The sequence below is a fragment of the Desmodus rotundus genome, chromosome 12 (genome assembly GCF_022682495.2).
Source record: "Desmodus rotundus isolate HL8 chromosome 12, HLdesRot8A.1, whole genome shotgun sequence".
Lineage (NCBI taxonomy): Eukaryota > Metazoa > Chordata > Mammalia > Chiroptera > Phyllostomidae > Desmodus > Desmodus rotundus.
In genome coordinates this window covers 36,684,436-36,706,945 of record NC_071398.1, presented here as the reverse complement: position 1 = coordinate 36,706,945, position 22,510 = coordinate 36,684,436, and the positions used below count along the sequence as shown (strand labels likewise).

The 22,510-nt window shown below is 43.9% G+C and overlaps 1 protein-coding gene and 1 non-coding gene across 2 annotated transcripts; both read right to left on the bottom strand.

Annotated features, from left to right (window-relative positions):
- Window positions 1–13,925: 13,925 nt before the first annotated feature.
- Window positions 13,926–14,087, bottom strand: LOC128779808 (U1 spliceosomal RNA). The gene has a single exon (XR_008425889.1). It is a non-coding gene; the product is annotated as a U1 spliceosomal RNA (small nuclear RNA).
- Window positions 14,088–17,171: 3,084 nt separating this feature from the next.
- On the bottom strand, window positions 17,172–19,933 carry LOC128779723 (protein FRG2-like). Its single transcript, XM_053915759.1, has 4 exons — window positions 19,691–19,933; window positions 18,951–19,025; window positions 18,709–18,789; window positions 17,172–18,434 (listed from the first exon to the last, which is right to left on the bottom strand). The coding sequence occupies exons 1-4, from the start codon at window positions 19,866–19,868 to the stop codon at window positions 17,974–17,976; spliced, it is 795 nt and encodes a 264-aa protein (XP_053771734.1). The 5' UTR covers window positions 19,869–19,933; the 3' UTR covers window positions 17,172–17,973.
- Window positions 19,934–22,510: the final 2,577 nt, after the last annotated feature.

The following is a 22,510-nucleotide window of genomic DNA, read 5'->3' as shown; positions in this document are numbered from 1 at the left end:
TATCTGCCCTTCCATTCTAAATGATAGCTTTGCTGGATAGAGTAATCTTGGATATGTAGGTCCTTGCCTTTCATGACTTCGAATATTTGTTTCCAGTCCCTTATTGCCTGCAAGGTTTCTTTTGAGAAATCAGCTGACAGTCTTATGGGAATTCCTTTGTAGGTAACTGTCTCCTTTCTCTTGTTGCTTCTAAGATTCTCTCCTTATCTTTCATTTTGGGTAGTGTAATTATGATATGCCTTGGTGTGTTCCTCCTTGGGTCCATCTTCTTTGGGACTCTCTGAGTTTCTTGGACTTCCTGGAAGTCTATTTCCTTTGCCTGATTGGAGAAGTTCTCCTCCATTATGTTTTCAAATAAGTTTTCAATTTCTTGGTCTTGGTCTTCTCCTTCTGGCACTCCTATGATTCGGATGTTGGAACATTTAAAGTTGTCCCGGAGGTTCCTAAGCATCTCCTCATGTTTTTGAATTCTTGTTTCTTCATTCTGTTCTGGTTGAATATTTATTTCTTCCTTCTGCTCCAAACTATTGATTGGAGTCCTTGTTTCTTTACCTTCACTGTTGTTTCCCTGTATGCTTTTCTGTATTTCACTTTTCATGGCCTTCACTTTTTCCTCTATTTTGCAACCACACTCAACCATTTCTGTGAGCATCCTGATTACCAGTATTTTAAACTCTGCATCTGATATGTTGCCTATCTCTTCATTGATTAGTTCTATTTTTGGAGCTTTGGTTTGTTCTTTCATTTGGGCCATATACATTTTTTTTGTCTCAGCTCATCTATTATGTTGTAAGGAGTGGAGCCTTAGGTATTCGCCAGGGCGGGGCAACCCACATTACTGGGTTGTGGTACTCTATGTGGGGGAGGGGCCTGAAAGGGAACAATACCTTGCTTGGCTTTCAATTGAATTTCAGTCACTTCCCTCCCTACCCACAAGCAAATTGGGCCCTTTTGGTGCTGATTCCCAAATGGGTAGGTTTGTGTACATTCTAGGACCCCATGGAGAGTTCCCCCTAGGAACTCTCCTGTGGGGCTGGGAGTTTCTCCCACTGCCGCATCCTCTGCAGAATTTTACAGCCAGAGGTTTTGAGGCTGTATTTCCCTCCGCTGGAACCCTGGGATGTGTGGTCTGTTTTGCTCCCCAGTTGTTCCTCCTGGTTTACCTGAATGTAAGTGTGGGAATGCCCAGTCCACCTGTTGCCACCTCACCCACCCGGTCCTCCAGCCACTTCCTTGTCACACATCCTTTCTGCCCTGGCTGCCCATCTCTGCCCCTCCTACCAGTCTCAATGAACGTTTGTTTTTTAACTCCCTGGTTGTCAGACCTTCATACAGTTTGGTTTTCTGGCACTTCTGGTTCTGTTTTGTTTTTAAATTTGTTATTGTATTTTGGTTGTGTGAGGAGGCAAAGTGTATCTATTTAACACATCCACTTTGGCCAGTAGTCTAATTCACTATATTTTTATAATTGTTGTTTTATTGTGGTAAGAAGCTACCCATTCAATGAAATTTTCAGTGCACAACACAATAGTGATAACTATAGACACACTGTGTACAAAAGATCTCTGAAAGTTATTCTTCGTGTATAATTAATATTTCTTCCAATTGAATAGCAACTTCTCATTTCCCATGCCCCAGCCTCTGGCAACACCCCTCTAAGCTTTGTTCCTGTGAGTTTGACTTGTGTTCTTTCTTTTTTTTAAATTTAATATTTATTGCATTTTTTCCATTACCATTTAGTCCCCTTATACCACCCTCATGCTGGCAATCACCACACTGTTTTCCATGTCCATGAGTCCTTTTTCCTTTTTGCTCAATCCCTCCACCCCCTCACCTCCCCATACCCCACTGTAGCTGTCATCCTGTTCTCCATCTATGAGTCTGTTCCCATTTTACTTGTTAGTTCAGTTTGGTCATTATATTCCACATATGAGTGAAATCATATGGTATTTGTCTTTCTCTGGCTGGCTCATTTCACTTAACATAATGTTCTCCAGGTCCACCCATACTGTCACAAAGGGCAAAATTTTCTTTTCTATGGTTGAGTAGAATTCCATTGTGTAAATGTTCCATAGTTGTTTAATTTACTCCTACTGATGGATACTTGGGCTGCTTCCATATCTTGATGATTGTAAATAATGCTGTAATGAACATAGGTGTGCTTATGTTCTTTTGAATTAGTGGTTTGATATATCCCCAGATATGGGATAGCTTGGTTGAAAGGCAGATCCAGTTTTAACTTTTTGAGGTACCTCCATACTACTTTCCACAATGGCTACACCAATCTACATCCCCACCAACAGTGCAAAGGGTCCCCCTTTCTCCACAGCCTCGCTAGCATTTGTTGTTTGTTGAGTTACTGATGATAACCATTCTTACAGGTGAGAGGAGTTAGCTCATTGTGTTTTTTAAAGGATTGTATTTATTTATTTTTAGAGAGAGGGGAGAGAGGGAGATAGGGAAACATCAATGTATGGCTGCCTCTCATGCACCCCCAACCGGGAACCCGGCCCACAATACAGGCATGTGTCCTGACTGGGGATTGAACCTGTGACCCTTTGGTTTACAGGCTGGCGTTCAATCCACTGAGCTACACTAGCCAGGGCTCATTGTAGTTTTAACTTGCATTTGTTTGATGATTTCTTTGATGTACATTGGGCATCTTTTCATATGTCTATTGGCTGCCTCTATGTCCTCTTTGGATAAATGTCTATTCAGGTCCTTTGCCCACTTTTTTTTATTGGGTAGTTTGTTTTTTTCTGGTGTTGAGTTTTGCAAGTTCTTTATAAATTCTGGGTATTAACCCCTTATCGGATGTATTGGCAAATATTTTCTCCTATTGTGTGGGTTGTCTTCTGATTTTATTGAGGATTTCCTTTGTTGTGCAAAAACTTTTTAGTTTGATGCACTCCTATTTGTTTATTTTTTTCTTTTGTATCTGATAAAATATTGCTATGAGCAACGTCTGAGATTTGCTGCCTATGCTGCCTACGTTTTCTTCTACTATCTTTATGGGTTTTGTTCTACATTTGATCCATGTAGAATTTATTCTTGTGTGTGGTGTGAGAAGGTGGTCTAGGTTCATTTTTCTGCATTAATCTGTTCAATTTTCCCAACACCATTTATTAAGTAAACTATCTTTAGCCCTTTGCATGTGCTTGCTTCCTCTGTTGAATATTAATTAACTAAAAAGGTGTGGGTTTATTTCTTGGGTGTCTATTCTGTTCCATTGATCTATCTGTCTATATTTATGCCAGTACATACTGTTTTGATTATTACAGCCTTATAGTAAAGTTTCATACTAGGTAGTGTGATTCCTCCAACTTTGTTCTTCTTTCTCAGGATCACTGTTGTTATGCGGGACCTTTTGTGGTTCCATGTAAATTTTTGAAATATTTGTTCTAGTTCTGTGAAATATGTCATTGGAATATAGGAATTGTGTTGAATGTATAGCTTGCTTTGGGTAGTATGGACATTTTAATAAGCTAATTCTTCCTTTCCAAGAACACGATATGTGCTTCCACTTATTTCTATCCATTGAAGCCAATGGGGGTGTTAAAATCCCCAACTATGACTGTATTTCTGAAATTGATCCATCAAGATTTGCTTCACATATTGTGTGAAAATGTGCACTAGGGCTATATCATTTTGCTGGATTGTTCCCTTTATCACTATGTAATGTTCTTCTTTGTCTCTTCTTTGCCTTTGTTTTAAAGTCTATTTCCTTGGATATAAGTACTGCTACCCCAGCTTTTTTTCCCTTTCCATCTGCATGAAATATCTTTTTCCATCCCTTTATTTTTAGCCTGTGTGTGTCTTTTAGTCTGAGGTGTGTCTTTTGGAGGCAGCATACATATGGGTCTTGTTTTCTTATCCATTCAGCTAACCTATGTCTTTTGGTTGGAGCATTTAAGCAATTTAATATTACATTTAATAATAAACAATATTTTAAAAACTACATATGGTACCAGGTGTGTACAAGAATTATCAGGGGATCACTTCAAAAGTTACATGTCTAGCCACTATGCTGTACATCTTAACTTGATATATTATTGAATGTCAACTGTAATTGAAAGAAATAAAAAAGCCACTTTTATAATAGATATACCCAGTGTTGTGGGGAATAAATTAGTATGTTTTCCCTCTATGCATATCTCTGTGTCCATATTACCCCCTTTAATAAGGACACCAGTTTTATTGAAGTGGGACAGTTATCAAAGACCTCAGTTTAACTACATTTTCTATTTAAAGATGTTATCTCCAAATAAAGTCACATTCCAAGGTACCAGTTAGAACTTTAAGATAGGAATTTGAGGGTCACAATTTTACCCATTACAAGAGGGAGTATGTGTGTGTGCATGCATGCATGCCATTTTATCACATGTGTAGCTTTGTGTAATTGGGACCACAGACAAGATGCTTCTCCTAACAAATCCCATCCCTAACCCCTGCCAGCCACTGTGTTCTCTGTAATGATGTGATAAAATTTAATTTCAGCCCTGGCTTGTGTGGCTCAGTGGATTGAGTGCTGGCCTGTGAACCAAAGGGTTGTTGGGTTCAATTCCCAGTCAGGGCACATGCCTGGGTTGTGGGCCAGGTCCCCAGTAGGGGGTGCACAAGAGGCAACCACACACTGATGTTTGTCTCCCTTTCTTTCACCCTCCCTTCCACTCTCTAAAAATAAATAAAGAAAATCTTTTTAAAAATTAAATTTCAATCATTATATAATTTTAAATAATCATTTAAATCACAAATTGTATTTTACCCAGTATTTTTTATTTAACTCAATAAATTTTAACCCAAAATGACAACATATCAACACGTAATCAATATTTGAAAAAATTCTTTAGTAAAGTGTTTCACATCCCTTTTCCTCCACTCAGTTCTGAAGAATCTGGTGTGTATTTTCCACTCACAGCAGAGCTCATGTCAGACCAGCCACAGGTCACAGGCTCAATAGCCACATGAGGTGAGTGGCTGCCACACTGGACAGGCCACCACTGAAGTTTCAAAATGAAATGACTTATTTAGAATATGAAGAGAGACTATGCCCTTGAAAACTAAACTTTTTCAGCTTATGAAAGTTTTCTTTGTGGCCAAGTATATAATTGGGTTTGTAACTAACCATGGTTTCAGGAAAATTATAGATTATATTGGTAAGGTCAGAGTTGAATCTTTGTGAGTGTATTCTATCCATTATAAGGTGTTATTCAGAATATTTCTGCCCTTGTTATATTTGTCTACTGTATTGGACAAGTTATGAAATATTTAAAAAATCTTTAACTGTAAGTAGATTTTTCTCAATTTCTCTCCACATTTCCAATCACTTTATCATTTGTATTTAGCTTTGTTTGTCATTTATACTTACATTTATGACTATTCATTTACTTAACCAAGTTTTATCACCACCTCCTTGGTGCCTGGCACTAAAGACACAGCACAGTCATCCTACATGATCGACCCTAGGTGACACCTGACACACGGGTTCCAGTGAGTCAGGAACTGATCACCCCTGACGTCTGAAAGAACTCGCAAAGATTCAAAATCAAGTTCAAACATGAAGCTCTCAGAGGTAATAGGTGTCCCGTCAATGACACTGAACAAGCCAAGAGTGATGGTTCCCTGTGGGGACATCCAGCCATGTTATACTGGGTGTTTGTGACCCACACATTGGGAACTTATGAACTGTGTTCAATGCTTATTTCCAATTAAGTCCTATACAGCATTATAAAACCTTGCATACTGTTAGGTCTTTATATAAATATTAAAATTGTGTGTTAAATATAAAAATATAGACTTTATATTGTTCTTTTATGCCATTTCGTAGTAATTATTACTTATTAAGAAATTGTTACCTTGCAATATATTTTACAAGGAAGCAAAGTTCTTTATTAATTGTATTTTAATTAAATCTATAACTATGTCATTTTAAATACAGTCATTTATAAATGATCACTGTCTTATTCTAAAGCATTTGCAACGGTGTCTTTGAATAGGTTGATGAGAAGGACTCTGACCTACTCTAAATTACAAGTATCTAATTTGGTCATATCTTTGTAGTAAATAAAGATTTATAGAATCCTTTGAATAACCGCATTCACGGAAACACTGGCAAATAATCAAGAAAAACAGATTTGGTTATATGGGACTAAATGAAAAAAAGATAATTGTCCTCTTTATGACTTTGTTAAAAATATTGCTAATTTTAAATCTTTTTTTTTCAGGCATAAGGAAAAAATTTTCCCCATAGAACAATTTGTAAATTATACCCTCATAAGCAATATTGAAATATTTACATTTTTCCCCCTATGTAATGCTTCCAGAATTTGGAAACCCATAATGATTGTTTGCATAAAACCAATAAGAATGTGTTTTTTCTATAATAGCACCAGTTTTGAAATATGTTTTTATTAACCAAGTATGTGTCTGGAATGTCATAATCGCATGAGTCATATCTGGACTCTGGATGTCACCAGAAAACCTTAACAGGAATTAAGGTTGACTTTTGAAGCCAATAAGAGCCGCTTAGAGAAATAGCCTGCTGCTTTGCCTGGTCATGTGATTCCTGACAGTCTTTCCAGGTAAGGAATGAAGGTTGCTTTCCTGAAAGATGGCAAGGAAGGAACCTCAAGACATTTTGGGGAACCTCAAGAACTTGAGGAATCCACTCAAACTAAGAGGTATTTCAGGAAAACCCAAATGGCAGCTGTATGACTTGGCTTCTTTGCCCTGAGAGACTGACTAAAGCTCAATCCGAAGTTCCCTATAAAATTCCAGCAAAGCAGATCTGAAAGAGCCCGTATGATCCATTACTATTCTTGTGGTGTTATGTGAATAATCAGGCCAAATTGAAACTGGACTTAATGCAGTCTCTGTAATAAAATGAGGATGATTTTAGGGAGAGAAATTGTGTCTCAACGGACATCGCAATGTCCAATTGTCACCCACAAACTGATTGAGTCCTAGTTTTCCTCCAAGCTGATGTTTCATTTTTTTCTTTCATCCTGTGACTTGGAATTGCTGAGAACTACTGATGCAGTGTCAACCATACGGAATTCAACTACTACTCTGCCTTTCCCTTTCTGGGATTTTAAGGCCAATATCTGGTCTTGTGTTCTGATTCCCTTCCTAGGACCTATAGCACCTATTTCTTTATTCTTGGTTTTAGGTCATGTCTCCTCAAATATGTCATATCCTTCGTTCAACAGAGCATCAGGCTCTGAAAGATTCCCACCACAAATGGCCTCCAGCCATGGCTCTCGCTTTTTGGGCTGTCCAATTCCACCCCCTTCTCCTCAATAACCCATACCCAGAAACACAGTCAGGGACAGCTCTATATCCCTCGCCTGCCTGAAGTAGTTACAGAAGAAGAGACCTTCAACCCTACTCCCCAGCAACAGAACTGGGCCAGGTCATTAAGAATAAGTCCATTTTAGCCCTGGCTGCTGTGGCTCAGTGAATTGAGCACGGGCCAGTGAACCAAAAGTTTGCAGGTTCGATTCCCAGTCATGGCATATGCCTGGGTTGCAAGCCAGGTCCCCAGAGAAACATTGATGTTTCTCCTCCTTTCTTCTTCCCTTCCCCTCTCTCTAAAATATAAGTAAATAAGATCTTTAAAAAAAGAATAAATCCATTTTAAAACCAGAGAGGGAAATGAAAGGATAAAGTCAGCACCCTTTGCTATTGGTGCAGCATTTACCTAGCAGGCCTATGACCGTGGTAAACATGACTGCCATTTTATTCTTCTGAGTTTATGTCCCCAGGACTTGAAAGCAAGAACCTCTCCCTACAGCCACAGGTGGAAGGTAACATTGGAACTAACTGCAGCCTCGAGGTTACAATGCCCCAACAGCCCAGGCGACACTCAACAGCAACCACCCACCCTTTTTTAATCCCATTATAACCCAATACCAGCTCAAAGCTCCCACCCTCCAATGCTGGTGTATCTCTCCACACCATGACCTCCTCCTTTCCTAGAGGGTGAATAAAAACTATTCTCTACATTTTCTTCCCTTTGTGAATTCTTTCACTGCTGTGTGACCACACTGACAGTACTGTAGGGTAAACAGAGTCAGTCTGGCTCCTTCATCCAGATGTCTGGGTAACGAAGATAAGCAGAGTTCCCATAGCCTGGAGACTGGGTCCAATAAACTATATTCCCATCACCTTGAATGAGCCCACACACACAAAATCACGCTGCGTTATATAGTTTTGACACCCTGCCGGCTTTTTGTACATTTAGTATTTAAGGGACATGGGGCTTCTCGCTGCATGACACATGACTTGAGTCTTGGGTTGGTCACCCCTCCCTTGAATAAAGGCATGTCTGGCATTCCCGTAGCTCCACACATTTCCTTCCATGTGCCCAAATCCCAAGTGACCCTCCCTGGGCTTGGAAGGCTGCAAGACAATTGGAGTTGCCAGTAGGTCAGCAGGACTTGTTGCAGTGTGGGGCAGAGAAGAAGGAGCCAGTAGCGGGACCCCCCAGAGGGGGGCCCGGTGGGTGGCCAGTCACCAGGATGTGGTATGAGGTGCTGAGTCTCCTGGCATCCTGGGCCCCACCCTGGGGATGTCCAGATGTTAGTGGCACACCCCACACAAAAGAGAAGGCCCTGCGGGTGATCCCGGAGGCCCTAGAAAAGCCCAGAATCTGCGTGGCTGCAGGGCCATGGGCTGGGTGTTTCTTTCAACTTTGCAAGCTGAGACTTCGACTGCACTTTGCAATGCAGCAAAGCTATGTGAACTCAAGGGAGAGAAGACGCCCTGGAAGCCAGAATCAGCACACAAGAGGAAGAGCCCCGAGTCACGGAGCAGCGACTATCTCCTTCCCCCGCCACAATAGAGGAGTGGGAAGCAGAAAAGGACAGCAATGAGCCACCGCGTTCCCAGAAGGCCCACTCACTGGCATTAGAGAAAATGAAGTCCCAGCAGCCCCTGGCGCCCAGGGCAGATATGGCTGGTCCCGCTCAGATGGTGGAACATACCTCCTATCCCCCTCACACACAGGCCGAACTGGTGGATCTCACGAATCAGTTTCACCACCTACCCGGGGAGCTCTTAGCACTGTGGCTTTCGTGCCTGCGGGATTTAGGGGTGGACTGCATCAAGTGCACTGACGATGAGATGGAAAAGTTAGCTGCTGTCATGACTCACCGGTCTCGGAGCCCACGGATGCAGAATAGCCGGCGGTACAGAAGGGTGCAGGGCTCGCTTTTGCTATTGGAGTGGGTCACGGCAGCTGTTCGTACAGTCTGGGTGAATGCGGGAGATGTGCCAGACACTGTGAGCAAGTGGAGGTCCTTTGAGGACTCAGTGCGGATCCTGCAGGAGTTGGGCATGCGTCAGGCTATGTTCAATCCCAATACCCAGGGCCCTGAGGATGAATTTCACCAGCAGGGATGCAGGATCTCTTGCAGCAGCACGCTCCTCCCACCTGTTTCTGATCGCTCCCGGTGACCTTAGCCCGGTCTGTGAGCTGTCATATTAATGACGTCACCACCACGATTGTGGCGAGACTGGGATTGTAGCAAGTGTTGCTGCCAGCAAAAAGCAATTCAGCAGTATCTTAAAGTCCCTCTGTTTCTCGGTCAGACAGCACTCCCATGTGGGTGACCAGAACGCAGACGTGGTCAGATCTTTTAGGGGCTGGAGCAGATTGAAATAAGATTAATAGGAATCCAAGCTCTTACCTTTTAGAGCTCTGGAAGCAGCTGTGAGCTGACTAACACTTCCTGCATCCCCAGAAGAAGAAGGTGGTGAGGAAGAAGACTGGGAACGTGAAGCAAAGGCCGATCCAGTCTGGCTGGAAGACAACCTCGCTGTGTCGACCTCCTGAGAAGAGAGAGGAGATAGCCTTTGGACGTTCGAATAGGGGGCAGGCCGAGGAACCCGTGTACAGGGTAAGGCCAGGGACCGGACCCACATGTTCAATTGGCTATCCATTGGTTCCCTGCAAATGTCCAGCAGGTTTTGGCCCTAGTGGACACAGGAGCTGAATGTACCCTCCTACATGGAAACCCTGAGAAGTTTCCAGGGCCTGAGACCTCTTGAGGGTTGTGGAGGACACAGGGTGAGGGTGAAGGCTGTGCGGCTCTCTCTGGGTATTGGGCATATGCCCGCCTATGAGTATACTGTTTACGTTTCCCCCGTTCCTGAGTATACCCTGGGTATTGATGTGCTCCAAGCACTGTGGTTACACACAACCACAGAGGAGTTTCACCTGAGGGTGCGAACGGTAACAGCCATTCTGCGGGGACATGCTGAGCATCCTCCCATACAGCTGCCACCCTCACGACAGGTAACAGTGGCGAAATAATATCAGTTGCCCAGGGGACATAGGAAATTGCGGTAACTGTAGGAGAGTTGGAAATGGTGGGGATAATTAGGGCTGCTCACGGTCCCTTTAACTCCCCCATGTGGCCAGTGAGGAAGCCAGATGGCACATGGACAATGATGGTAGATTACCAGGAGCTCAATGAGGTTGTTCCTCCAATACACGCAGTGGTCCCTTTTGTGGTGGACTTGATGGACCAGTTAACTAATGAGTTGGGAACTTACCACTTTGTAGCTATCTAGCAAATGCCTTTTCTCCATTGTCGTTGCTCTGGAGGGTCCAGCTAGGTTTGCCTTCACCTGGGAGGGCTGACAATGGAGCCTTCCAGGGCTCCCTCCAGGGCACTTGCACAGCCCAACTTTGTGTCACAGGCTTGTGGCAGAGGGCCTGGCTAAGTGGCCACACCTTCCCACTGTGAAACAGCTCCAGACACTGGGGGGCCTGCTGGGTACTGGAGAGCATTTGAGCTCACCTCACACAGGTCATTTGCCTCTTGTATGCTTTGGGGGAAAAGGGAGCAAGCTGGGATTGGACGCTGACCTCAGAACAAGCGTTCCAAGGAGCAAAGCACATCACTAAACACACCCAGGGCTTGCATGCTCTGCATCCTGCTAGACTCTGTGAGTTAGATGTGCATGTGACCCAGGGAAGTTTTGAATGGGTCTGTGGCAGCAATCAGAACAGCTACGTCAACCCTTGGGTTTCTGGTCCCAATATGGAGGGGAGCAGAGGCACGGTACTCCCTGACTGAAAAGCAGCTGGCTGCAGTGTTTGCTGCCCGGTTAGCCACAGAGGCCATAACAGGAACTGTCCCCGTAACAGTAAGCACCACGTATGCCGTCGCAAGTTGGGTCCGGGACTGGATGGCCAAGCATCGTAGCGGGACAGCTCAGACTCCCACGTTAGCTAAGTGGGGGGCTTATCTGCAACAAAGGAGTACTCTGTCCACTAGCTCCTTTTCGGCTGAGCTGCAGGAAGAGTGCTAGGTCCTGTTTCCTATGTAGATGAAAAATCTATTGTTCCTGTCCCTATAGAGGAACTATAGGAAAGCTAACAGATTCTGTGAAAGGCAGGCACCTATTCCCTCAGATGCCTGTTATACTGATGGGTCCAGCAGGTGTCAGCCTGCTGTGTGGACTGCTGTGGCAATTCAACCAGAAACAGACACAATCTGTTTGACACTGGTGTCGGACCCAGTAGGCAGTGACAGAACTGGGAGCTGCGTGGCAGGTGGCTGCCAGTGAAGCACCCCCCCCCCCACCCCGCCCCGGACTATTGGCACAGGTAGTTGGGCGGAGGACCGGGGGCTCACATTATGGATCTCTACAGGGCATGCAAATAAATGGATGGTTATGCATAGGCCCTTCAGGGGACAGGTCTTGTGGCAAGACCTCTGGGAATTAGGCCACCAGAAACAAAGCACTGTATTCATGGGACCACCCATGCACCCCTTGCCTCCCCTGGGAATGATGAGGTCGATACTCTAGCCAAGGTGCGGTGGCTAGAAACAGTGCCCACCGGCCCATCAGGAAGGGAAGTAGCCCAGTGGCTACACCATCGCCTCTTACATGCAGGACAGAAAACCACATGGTCTACTATAAAAACTTAGGGGTTACCTGTCACCTTAGCAGAGGTGCGGGAAGCTTGTGAAACCTGTGTTGTCTGCTCATGAGAGCATCCCCAGAGGCCTGTGGGAACTACTGGACAGGAGTTGCGGGGACAGCAGCGCCGACCTGGTGGCAGGTTGATGTGATTGGGCCCCTACCTAGTTCAGAGGGGTGTAGGTATGCAATCACACGTGTGCACACGGCTACTGGACTTTTAGCTGCTTACCCCGCACGGCACCCAGATCAGAAAGCAGTGACTGCTGCGCTGGAGTGGTTATGTGCTGCCTATGGTCGACCCTGGATAATTGAAAGTCACCAGGGGACTCATTTTGCTGGGCCCCTGGTGCAACAACGGGCTCGAGACCTGCAGATTCACTGGAAGTTCCACGCAGCCTATCACTCTCGAGCTGCCAGAGTGATTGAATGGTACGAAAGTCTCTTAAAGCAGGGCCTGCGAGCCGTGGCTGCCACACCAATGCTGGCTGGCTGGACGAAACGCTTATGGACTGTCCTCTAGAATCTAAATGGGAGGAGTCGGACGGGAGCTCAGCCCCCGTGGAAGCGCTGCTCCACCACACTGCTACTCCATTTCAGCTCTGGATACAGACTAAGGGTGCTTTGCTGAAACCGGGCATGGGAAAACAGGGAAATATTGCCTTGCCTGCACCTGAGGGCCTGGAGTGAGGGCAAACAGCCACTTGGACGTGGCCTTGGAAAGTAAAAGACTGACACCCTCCTCCCACATGCATTGGGTGGCTCTTGTTGCCCCTTGGGGTCAAGGGGTGGAGAGAAACCTGCAAATAGTGCCCTGGGTGATTGAGACATGGCCCCCAGACACACCCAGGGTCAGCAACCACCAAAAGCTTCGTCCTGACACCTCTGTGATATCCGTAAGGCCCATTATGAGTTCTCTACTGTTGTTACAAGTAGATGCTGAACCTCCAGTTGAGGTGAAGTAATACAACTACTTGCACATGAGCAATAAAAGCCCGCCAAAACTAGCCAGGAAGGATCCGCCCAATAAGAATAGAAGCCCTCCAGCCCCTGAGGTCAATCTCTGCTCAGAGTTGGCCCGCTCCCATGTTCTGTGGAGTTTACTGTCCTCAATAAATCTGCTCTCTCTCTTTCTGCTGTATACTGTCTGTGTGTTCGGTTCAATTCTTTGTCCTTGATCACCAAGAACCCGGTTACCTGTGCCCACGTGTGACAAGACTGCTCATCAGAGTGCTGAAATCTCTAAAGAATGAATGAACAAATGACTGCACATTGTTTTCAAAAAACCTAAAAATGACAGGTATGCTATCATTTTCTTTTATTTTTAATATATTTTATTGGGGATGCTATTACACTTGTCCCATTTTTTTCTCCCCTTTATTCCCATCCGCCCTGCACCTCCCCTCCCACCAGCATTCCCCACCCCCTTAGGTCATATCCATGGGTCGTACAAAATTCTTTGGCTTCTCCATCTCCTATACTATTCTTCACCTCTCCCTGTCTTTTTAGTACCTACCATTTATGCTTCTTATTCCCTGTACCTTTTCCCCCATTCTTCTCGCTTCCCCTCCTCACTGATAACCCTGCATCTGATCTCCATTTCTGTGATTCTGTTCCTGTTCTAGTTGTTTGCTTAGTTTGTTTTTGTTCCACACAGTTCAATTTTCTGGCAGTTCTGGTTGTTTTTTGTTTTTAAATTTGTTGTCCTTTTGGTTGTGTGAGGAGGCAAAGTGTATCTGCTATTCATTCATTCATTCATTCATTCATTCATTCATTTATTTTTAGAGAGGGGTGAAGGGGGGATAAAGAGAGGGACAGAAACATTAATGTGTGGTTGCCTCCCGTGCACCCGCTACTTGGGACATGACCCGCAACCTAGGCATGTGCCCTGACTGGGAATTGAACTGGTGATCTTTTGGTTAGCAGGCCAGCACTCAATCCACTGAGCCACACCAGCCAGGGAAAACAATTACTCTTGTAACACAAGTTATCAGGGGAGACCACCAATGCAGACCCCACTACCACAAATTCTTCAGTTGAGTTTCCTACATTTGGAGAAATCGCAGGGGACAGCACACACAGAAAACAATGGGTGGCCCAATCCTGGGGAGACCACTCTCCTGATCATGGTACTTCCCCTACCAGGGAAGCACCTCATTTTAGAGAATATTGTATTCCTTCAGCAGTATGGAGAACCCTGGATACAATGGGGCCAGGGCTCAAGAAAAAAACAAAAGGAAAATTTTCAGTTTTTCTCATATATATTATATATTTTTCTTACATCTAAATCAGGTATTTTCCTTTTTTTATGTTTTATTGATTATGCTATTACAGTTGTCCCATTTTTTCTCCCCTTTATTCCTGTCCACCCTGCACCCCCCTCCCACCGGCATTTCCCCACCTTAGTTCATGTCCATGGATTGTACATACAAGATCTTTGGATTCTCTATTTCCCATGCTACTCTTAACCTCCCCCTCTCTATTCTGTTACTACCATTTATGCTTCTTATTGCCTGTGCCTTTTCCCCCGTTCCTCTCTCCCCTTCCCCGCTGATAACCCTGCATGTGATCTCCATTTCTGTGATTCTGTTCCTGTCCTAGTCATTTGCTTAGTTTGTTTTTATTTTTTGTTTTAGGTTCAGTTGTCGCTAATTGTGAGTTTGTTGTCATTTCACTGTTCTTATTTTCGATCATCTTCTTTTTTCTTAGATAAGTCCCTTTAACGTTTCATATAAGGGCTTGGTGATGATGAACTCCCTTAACTTGACCTTATCTGGGAAGCACTTTATCTGCCCTTCCATTGTAAATGAGAGCTTTGCTGGATAGAGTAATCTTGGATATGTAGGTCCTTGCTTTTCACGACTTTGAATACTCCTTTCCAGCCCCTTCTTGCCTGCAAGGTTTCTTTTGAGAAATCAGCTGAGAGTCTTATGGGAACTCCTTTATAGGGAACTGTCTCCTTTTCTCTTGCCACTTTTAAGATTCTCTCCTTAGCTTTCATTTTGGGTAATACAATGAGGATGTGCCTTGCTGTGTGTTTCCTTGGATCCAACTTCTTTGGGACTCTCTGGGCTTCCTGGACTTCGTGGAAGTCTATTTCCTTTGCCAGATTAGGGAAGTTCTCCTTCAATATTTTTTTCAAATGAGTTTTCCATTTCTTGTTTTTCCTCTTCTTCTGCCATCCCTATAATTCTGATGTTGAAAAGTTTAAACTTGTCCCGGAGGTTCCTAAGCCTCTCCTCATTTTTTTTGAATTCTTGTGTCTTCATTCTGTTCTGGCTGAATGTTTATTTCTTCCTTCTTGTCCAAACTGTTGATTTGAGTCTCGGTTTCCTTCCCTTCACTGTTGGTTCCCTGTACATTTCTCTTCGTTTCACTTTGCATAGACCTCACTTCTTTCTCTATTTTGTGACCATAGTCAGCCTTTTCTGTGAGCATCCTGATTACCAGTGTTTTGAACTCTGCATCTGATAGGTCATCTATCTTTTCATCACTTAGCTCTGTTCTTTCAGTTGGGCCGTAATTTTTTGTCTCAGTGTACTTGTTACATAGTAAGGGGTGAAGCCTTTGGTATTTGCCAGGACAGGGATATCCAGGTCACTGCCTTGTGGTGCTGGGTGTGGGGAGGATTCTGAGAGGGAACAATGCTGCTCGCTCGGCTCTCGGCCGGCTTTGAGTCACTTTTCCCACTTCCCACAAGCAAATTGGGCCCTTCTGGTGCTGATTCCCAGGTGGGTGGGATTGTGTACGTTCTAGGATCTTGTAGGTCTTTCCAACAAATTCTCCCATGAGGCTGAGAGTGTCTCCCACCACTGCAATTCCCACAAGTTTTTACAGCCTCTTTTACATTCCCAGAGGTGTTGAAGCTTTATTTCCCTGTGTTGGAACCCTGTGTTCCATGGTCTGTCTCACTCCCCAGTTGTTCCTCTTGGTTTCCCTGCACACAATTGTTGGACTGTCCACTGACGCGGATCCTGGCCAGCAGGATCCGTTGTGGTAGCAGTATTGGCATACACACGGACTACAGAGATCCTGTGGGGAAAAAGGGACGGCGCAGCCACTCTCTCAAGAGGAGAGTGCCTCTGAGCGCCTCGCCCACTCCCTCAAGAGGGGAGCGCCCCGACCCTTGCCTTGACAGGCTTTTATTGTTTTTCTAGGCCTCTAGGCCGCTTACATCAAAGAAGGTCCTCCTTTACTATGCAAAGGTTTGTTTTGGGTGGTTATCTTTTGCAGACAAAGGAGAGGGTGTCGCTGAATATATCAAAGAAGGATATTTGCAATGTAAAGGGAGAAGTGGTTGAAACGGCTAGCTTCCAAACCTGGAAGGTCCAGCCCAGATTTTAGGAAGATAAAGATACTCAGTAAACATTTGCTTGCCTCAGGGTGAGGGAGTCCTTAGCAAGAGCAAGTCTCGTAGCAGTCTAGGTACAATGCAGGCCTGATTTCCCACTGGAGAACTTATCCATGGACGTGGGTCCTGCCCACCAACCTCGCTCCCCACTGGCTTTTCCGAGTGGGGGCTGAGCCACATTTCCCACGCTTGGAACAGTTTCCCACAGTCCACTCCACCAGCCGCTGCCTTGTAGTGATTCCTTTCCACCCAGCTACCCGTCTCCGCCCCTCCTACTGGTCTGGATGAATGTTTCTTCTTTAACTCCTTGGTTGTCAGACTTCCACACAGTTCAACTTTCCAGCAGTTCTGGTTATGTTTTGTTTTTAAATTTGTTTTTGTCCTTCTTTTGGTTGTGTGAGGAGGCAAAGTGTATCTATCTACGCCTCCATGTTGGCCAGAAGTCTATTTCAGGTATTTTTTATCCTAGTGTAATTTAATTCCCATTCCCCAGATATAACGTGTTTATTGTAATTTTTGTAGACACGGGTATATGTTGAAGAAGTCATGTTATGGTCAATTTGATGTGTAATATATTATCATTGAATTGGCCCCGTTCATGGGAGTAAAAAACTACACTCTTTATTTCAGAGAATAACTGTTAGGTATAGGAAAGTCAAGGGGGAGATCCTGTAGACGTGAAACTAACAAAACACCCTTCCAACCCAGACATGCAGTAAAACTAATTTATATCAGTAAATGTGTGATTGCTGGACATAGGTAATACGTGAAATAGTAACTTTTTATCACTGTGTAATATGGAAATAAGACAAAGGAGAAACCAATATTTTAAAATTTAATTTCATTTTTCTCATATAAGTTACACACATTTGCTTAATGAGTCAATGTGAAATGCAAATAAAATGCTATATAAAATAAAATAAAGTGACATCTTAAGTAAATGGCAATGCTTATTATTAGATTTGGTATCCTGTAAAAGATATGTTGAAATCTATTAAATACAAGAAAATTTACAATTAGACATCAATAAGCCAGCTGAAGGGTAAATACATATGATCAATAAGCATTTATAATGTAGTAACTACAGGGGAACCAAAAGTGACATGGTGATTTCCCCATGAATTTATCACAGTGAAGAGTAAAAGCATTTCTCCATACAGAATTAAAGCCTATTTAAGGATTCTGATACCAGTCTTCCAGGGAGTGAAGCTTACAGGGGGAGGAGTTCGTGCATTTGTAGAATTCAAGCAGGAGGACAGGAAAATATATTGTCTTTGTTGCACTTGAAAATACACAAACATAAAAGAATTACACCCATATTGTTGTTCTCATTTTCAAATAATGCTTGGCTCTCTTAAGATACTCAAAATACATGAAGTGTCTAACATAAAATTTACAGTTTGGAAATTTTTTCCTTGAGGACATGGAAAGCCAGAGTTTACCATCTGAGTCTTGTTTTTTAAGATTTTTAAATGACAGTTCTGACCACTGAGTAGTAACACATTGCCTTGAAAAGAGGCCCTGCTGGTCATCTGGGAGAATCTGGGAAGGAGTAGAGCTCTGATGTAGCCCCGGAGCTGCACCAGCTGAATGGGATCCAGTGCCCTTAGCTGAGTCCTAATTGCATTCACTGGCAGCCTCAGCCATCTCCTGTCCGAGAAAGAGGCTGACCTTCCCAGGTTTCTCACCTAGAAGGGACTCTGGGCTTCTCCTTCATCCCCTGCTGGGCCCCAGGGACTTGGTAGTGGGGCTGGGACAAGCCAGCCCTCAGCAGGGAAGACATAGGCTGCTTGGGTGGCCATGGCATAGAAGGTCTGCACCTGGGTGTACAGATGCTCCCGGAGCTGGGTGAGCAGGGAGTACTTCTCCCAGCTCAGCGAGAAAGGAAGCTGCTGATTCTGCAGCAGAACGACGTTCTGATTAATGTCCTCAGACATGGCGCGAAGGGAAGTCACCAGGCTTTTCCGAAGTAGAGGGGTCTGGATTCCAGAGGACCGTGACCTAGGCCTCTTGCTGTGCCCAGTGCGCCTTCTCTTGGCTCTTCTACGGCAGGCATTTCCAGTCTCTTTGCTGTCACCACTTTGTTCAGCATCAGAGACCTTTCCTATCCTTTCCAAAGTCACACTGCACATCTCTTCTAGAGAGGCTCCTGCAAAGGAAGCTTGTAGGTGAGAGACCTGCCAGATTAATTCCCAGGGGATCGTCATTCCCAGGTCTCAGCCAGTGCCCTCAGGGGAATCCCACAGCTACCCTGCTCCTTTCAAGCCCTTTTATTTCTATGTGACCACACTTATCCTACGTCCCCAAATGCTCCCTGAATCCCAGGGTCTCCCAAACCACCAAGCAAAGCCCCTCCTGCCCATGCACTGGTTGTTCCCCGCTTTTCCTTCTGTGCACCTCTGGCCCCAAAAGTAACTTCCTACCTGCTGTCTTGCGGAGGCTGTCCCTGGAACTGCTTTTCCTCTCCCTGGAGCTCTCCCAGTTGGAGCAGCTTTCTGCTTCTTCTGCAGATAAAGTGTGAGTTTCAGTGACTGCTCACTTTCCTGCCATTCCTAGAGTTCAGGATCTGCAAGGTTCTGGCTGCCACAGAGCAGCACCCAGTTCGCTGCCCAGTGAGACAGATCCTCATATCCTGTCCCTCTTTCCCGCCAAAGTAAAACCTTACCTGATAGATTGCGGCTATTTCTGCCCTCGAGTTTCCTCTTCTTACAGTTCTCTTCATTTGTCTTGGCCTCTGACCCTGGACAAAAAGAAGGAGTTTAGGTGACTGGCCTAAACTCAAGGCACACAGAACCCCCTACTTGTGGACAATTCTCTCCATCAACTGTCAGTATTTGTGGGCAACTGTCTTGACTGAGTGTGTTTGGCGAATGTCAGGTGTGACGTGAGCACCAAGGTTCCAGAGGATCATTGTCACAGGTCCTCAAGCACCCTGCAGGCTAGGTAACGTTTTCTACCACCTATGTCAAAATGAAACCCAAGCGGAGACAAAAATACTGGGTTTCACCCTGAATGGTGTGACTCAGCTGGTGGGAGTGTCATCCCATAAACTGCAAGGTTGTGGGTTTGATTCCTGGTCAGGGCACACGCCTGGGTTGGGGGTTTGGTCTCAATCGGGGCACATAAGAGAGGCAACCAATCAATGTTTCTCTCTCACATCGATGTTTCTCTCGCCCTTCCTCTCCCTCTCTCTAATCAATAAGCATGTTCTCAGGTGAAAATAAAACAAAAATAAATTAAAAAATCAATCAATCAATCAATCAATGTGTAAAAATGTTATTTCATCTTTATGGTCTCCCTTTGAGGTATGTGTTATTATGAAACAAACAAACAAACAAGCCAACAATATGGGTTTCCCTGATCTCCAACCTCTTTCCAGCCTCCACACAAACAGCCCGTTTTTACCTGGTCTTTGGATGCCATTCTCTCTTAACTGGGACGAATCCTTGCCTTTTTCTTCTAATAGTTTCTGATCCACATCTGAGTGCCTTTCTTCAAAAGAGTTCTTTTGGAGGGGCGGCTGGTCAGTGGCACTTTGGATGGAGGGGCTCTGGGAGTCTGAGTTTTCTGTTCCCGGATCCATCTTGGAGCCCAAATGGAAGACCTTCCCTGTGACACATCCAGAGCCAGAAGTGAGAGTTGACCTGATTTGCCCGCCTTTTATGAGCCACTTAGAGGGGTGTGGCTCACTCCTATTGGCCGAAAAGCATTCATTCCTGTTACTCATTAGAGATTCAGGTAGGCTAAATATAGGTAGGAATGTGGCTGATTGTGTTTTGTCAACAAAAGGTCTCTGCCACAAGAATTACGCCAACAGCAGTTTCCAATATGGGGATTCCAATAAACCATAGAGGTTTATTATAAATGCAGTGTCATTCCTGTAGGGTTCCCACTTGCAGCGTTTTGTCATTTTTAGATAGAGTGTGAGGACTTTCATATGCCCTAGCTCCTCCCAAAGACCCTCCCAACTGATTATATTTCCTTAAAGCTCCAGTTAGTCTTCATCAAAAAGTCGGCTGAGAAATGGATTGAAGTACAATATTAAGAACGGTGGACTCAGATGGCAGGGCCATTGTGCGGGGGTTTGGAGGCTCGGCCTGTGGCATTTCCCTCAAATGCGCAGTGGGTGAGATGCCTCTGGAAGCAGTGGTTGCTAGACTCCGGTTTTAAATTTGTGCCCAGTTAGCTGTTAGGAGTGCTTCTTAGGAGTGCCATTGCTCCTCGAAGTCCAGCTTGAACTGCAGATCCCCACACAGATATGGAAAGACTATCGCAGGGTCCCGACATAGACTCAAAAACAGGATAGCAGAGCTGGGAAGCTGAGGGACTAGAAGGCAGAGAATTCCTCCCCATCTTGATTCTGGCCAACAGTCCACCCAGAATTATTCAAGACCCTGACCAGAATTCTTTTGCTTCTTCCACCATGAAGTGAAAAGTGAGGGCTGCTCAAATGTACCTGGATAACAGGCTCATCAGGAGGGTAACTTTCTATCAATAAAATGCATCTATTTTCACAATTCTTCTCTATGATAATTTCATCCTATAGAGGACACAGAAGAGGCACGTCTTAAAATTAAGACACAAGTGTTTACCAGACCCGTTATGCAAGTGATGTATTTCTTTTTCATACTTGCCTCTGTATTGTTAAGGACTGGATTTTACTGAAGGAAAGGTACAAGCCAATCATGTATATGAATATATCTGACAAACATCAGATAGTTATATAAAAGTGAAACCATCAATGACATCAAAATAATTAATTATAAACATAGTTTCTCAAAAATAATATTTTTAAGCTTTAAAGATGGATATTTTAAACATTCACACATTGTATAGAATAAAGCATCCCTCTATTTACTACTGAGACCCCTTCAAAGTGTGGAGGGATGGGGAGGAAATGCAGGCAATTGTAACTGAATAACAAAAATAAATTAAATTAAAAATTTTTAAAAAAGAACAAAATGTGCCAGCATTCCGCCAGTCTTGTCTTGTGTCATCCAATCAAACCTTCACCTTGGCATGCAGGTTGGGTGAGAAATGGAACTAGAAAACCTTAATGCACATTTTAGAATTGTGTATTTCTCTAAAAAATAAGTTGGGAGCCATAAAATGTATTTTTAATACATTATTCTTCAAAAATATATATGGGAGACAACAAAGACTCGCAGGCTATTATAACTCGAAATTATTTTTTAATTTTTTATATTATCTAATACCCGGTTCATACTTGCATTCTCTCAAATTAATCAAACACATTTTAAGTTATTTACTGTAGCATTAGAACTGATCATTTCTGTCTGAAAAGATCATTTAAGACTCACTAAAAAGCAGAGGCATATAATTGAAATTTTCATTACTCGGAAAGAAATTGTGTCCACTATATATAAAAATTAATTATACTCACTCGAAACAAAAAGTACACGATTCAAAATAAATTAAAAAATAATTAAAAAGAAATTTTACACGTTAGTAAATTCTTGTGGTGAATATTTTATTTCACTACACGCAACCTTGTTAATATTAAAGCAAATGTAAATAATAACAATGATAGGGGACTCAAGGGTTGGAAAATTTTAATTTGAGTAATCGCTAATGAGCTTTGTAATCAGTGCGTGTAAAGGCTATTGTTCCAGGAGCTGAAGGTATGAGCCACCCTGACTCCAGGAGACCATAAGCAGTTCACCTTCGAGCCTCAGGAGGGCTGCCAGCAGTCTAGATGGTATCAGAGCCATTGTGCTCCAGAGTGAGATACCCACGATCCAGGACGCAGCTAAAGACCACCGCCCAGAGTGAGAATACTGCAGCTTTTTAATCCAATTAACTTTTCCCTGAATTCCAAACCCCTTACCCGCACTTTGCTCTCCTTATAAAAAGGGCCATTTTAAAATGGAATGTAAGAAGGTCCGTTAGGGTATGACCCCAGCCTCTTTTTAGATCACTAGCCATCTCAATAAAGCTCCCTTAAAGACTCAATCCTTATCTCTGCTGATTGGGTTCAGTATGTGACAGGCAGCACGAATGCTGGTCTTTTCTGATTTCATATTTTGGCGACCCAGCTGGGACAGACTTTGGGACTCTTCAGTAAGTGTGGGTATTTGGCAAGGAGTCCCATTGGCTGCCTGGGCTGAGAGGCCTCAGAGTTTGTGTTTGGAGATTCCCTAGCAGCTGCCAAGTAATTTCACTTGGAGATCTCTCCCTCATTCCCGGCACTTCTCGTTGTTTATC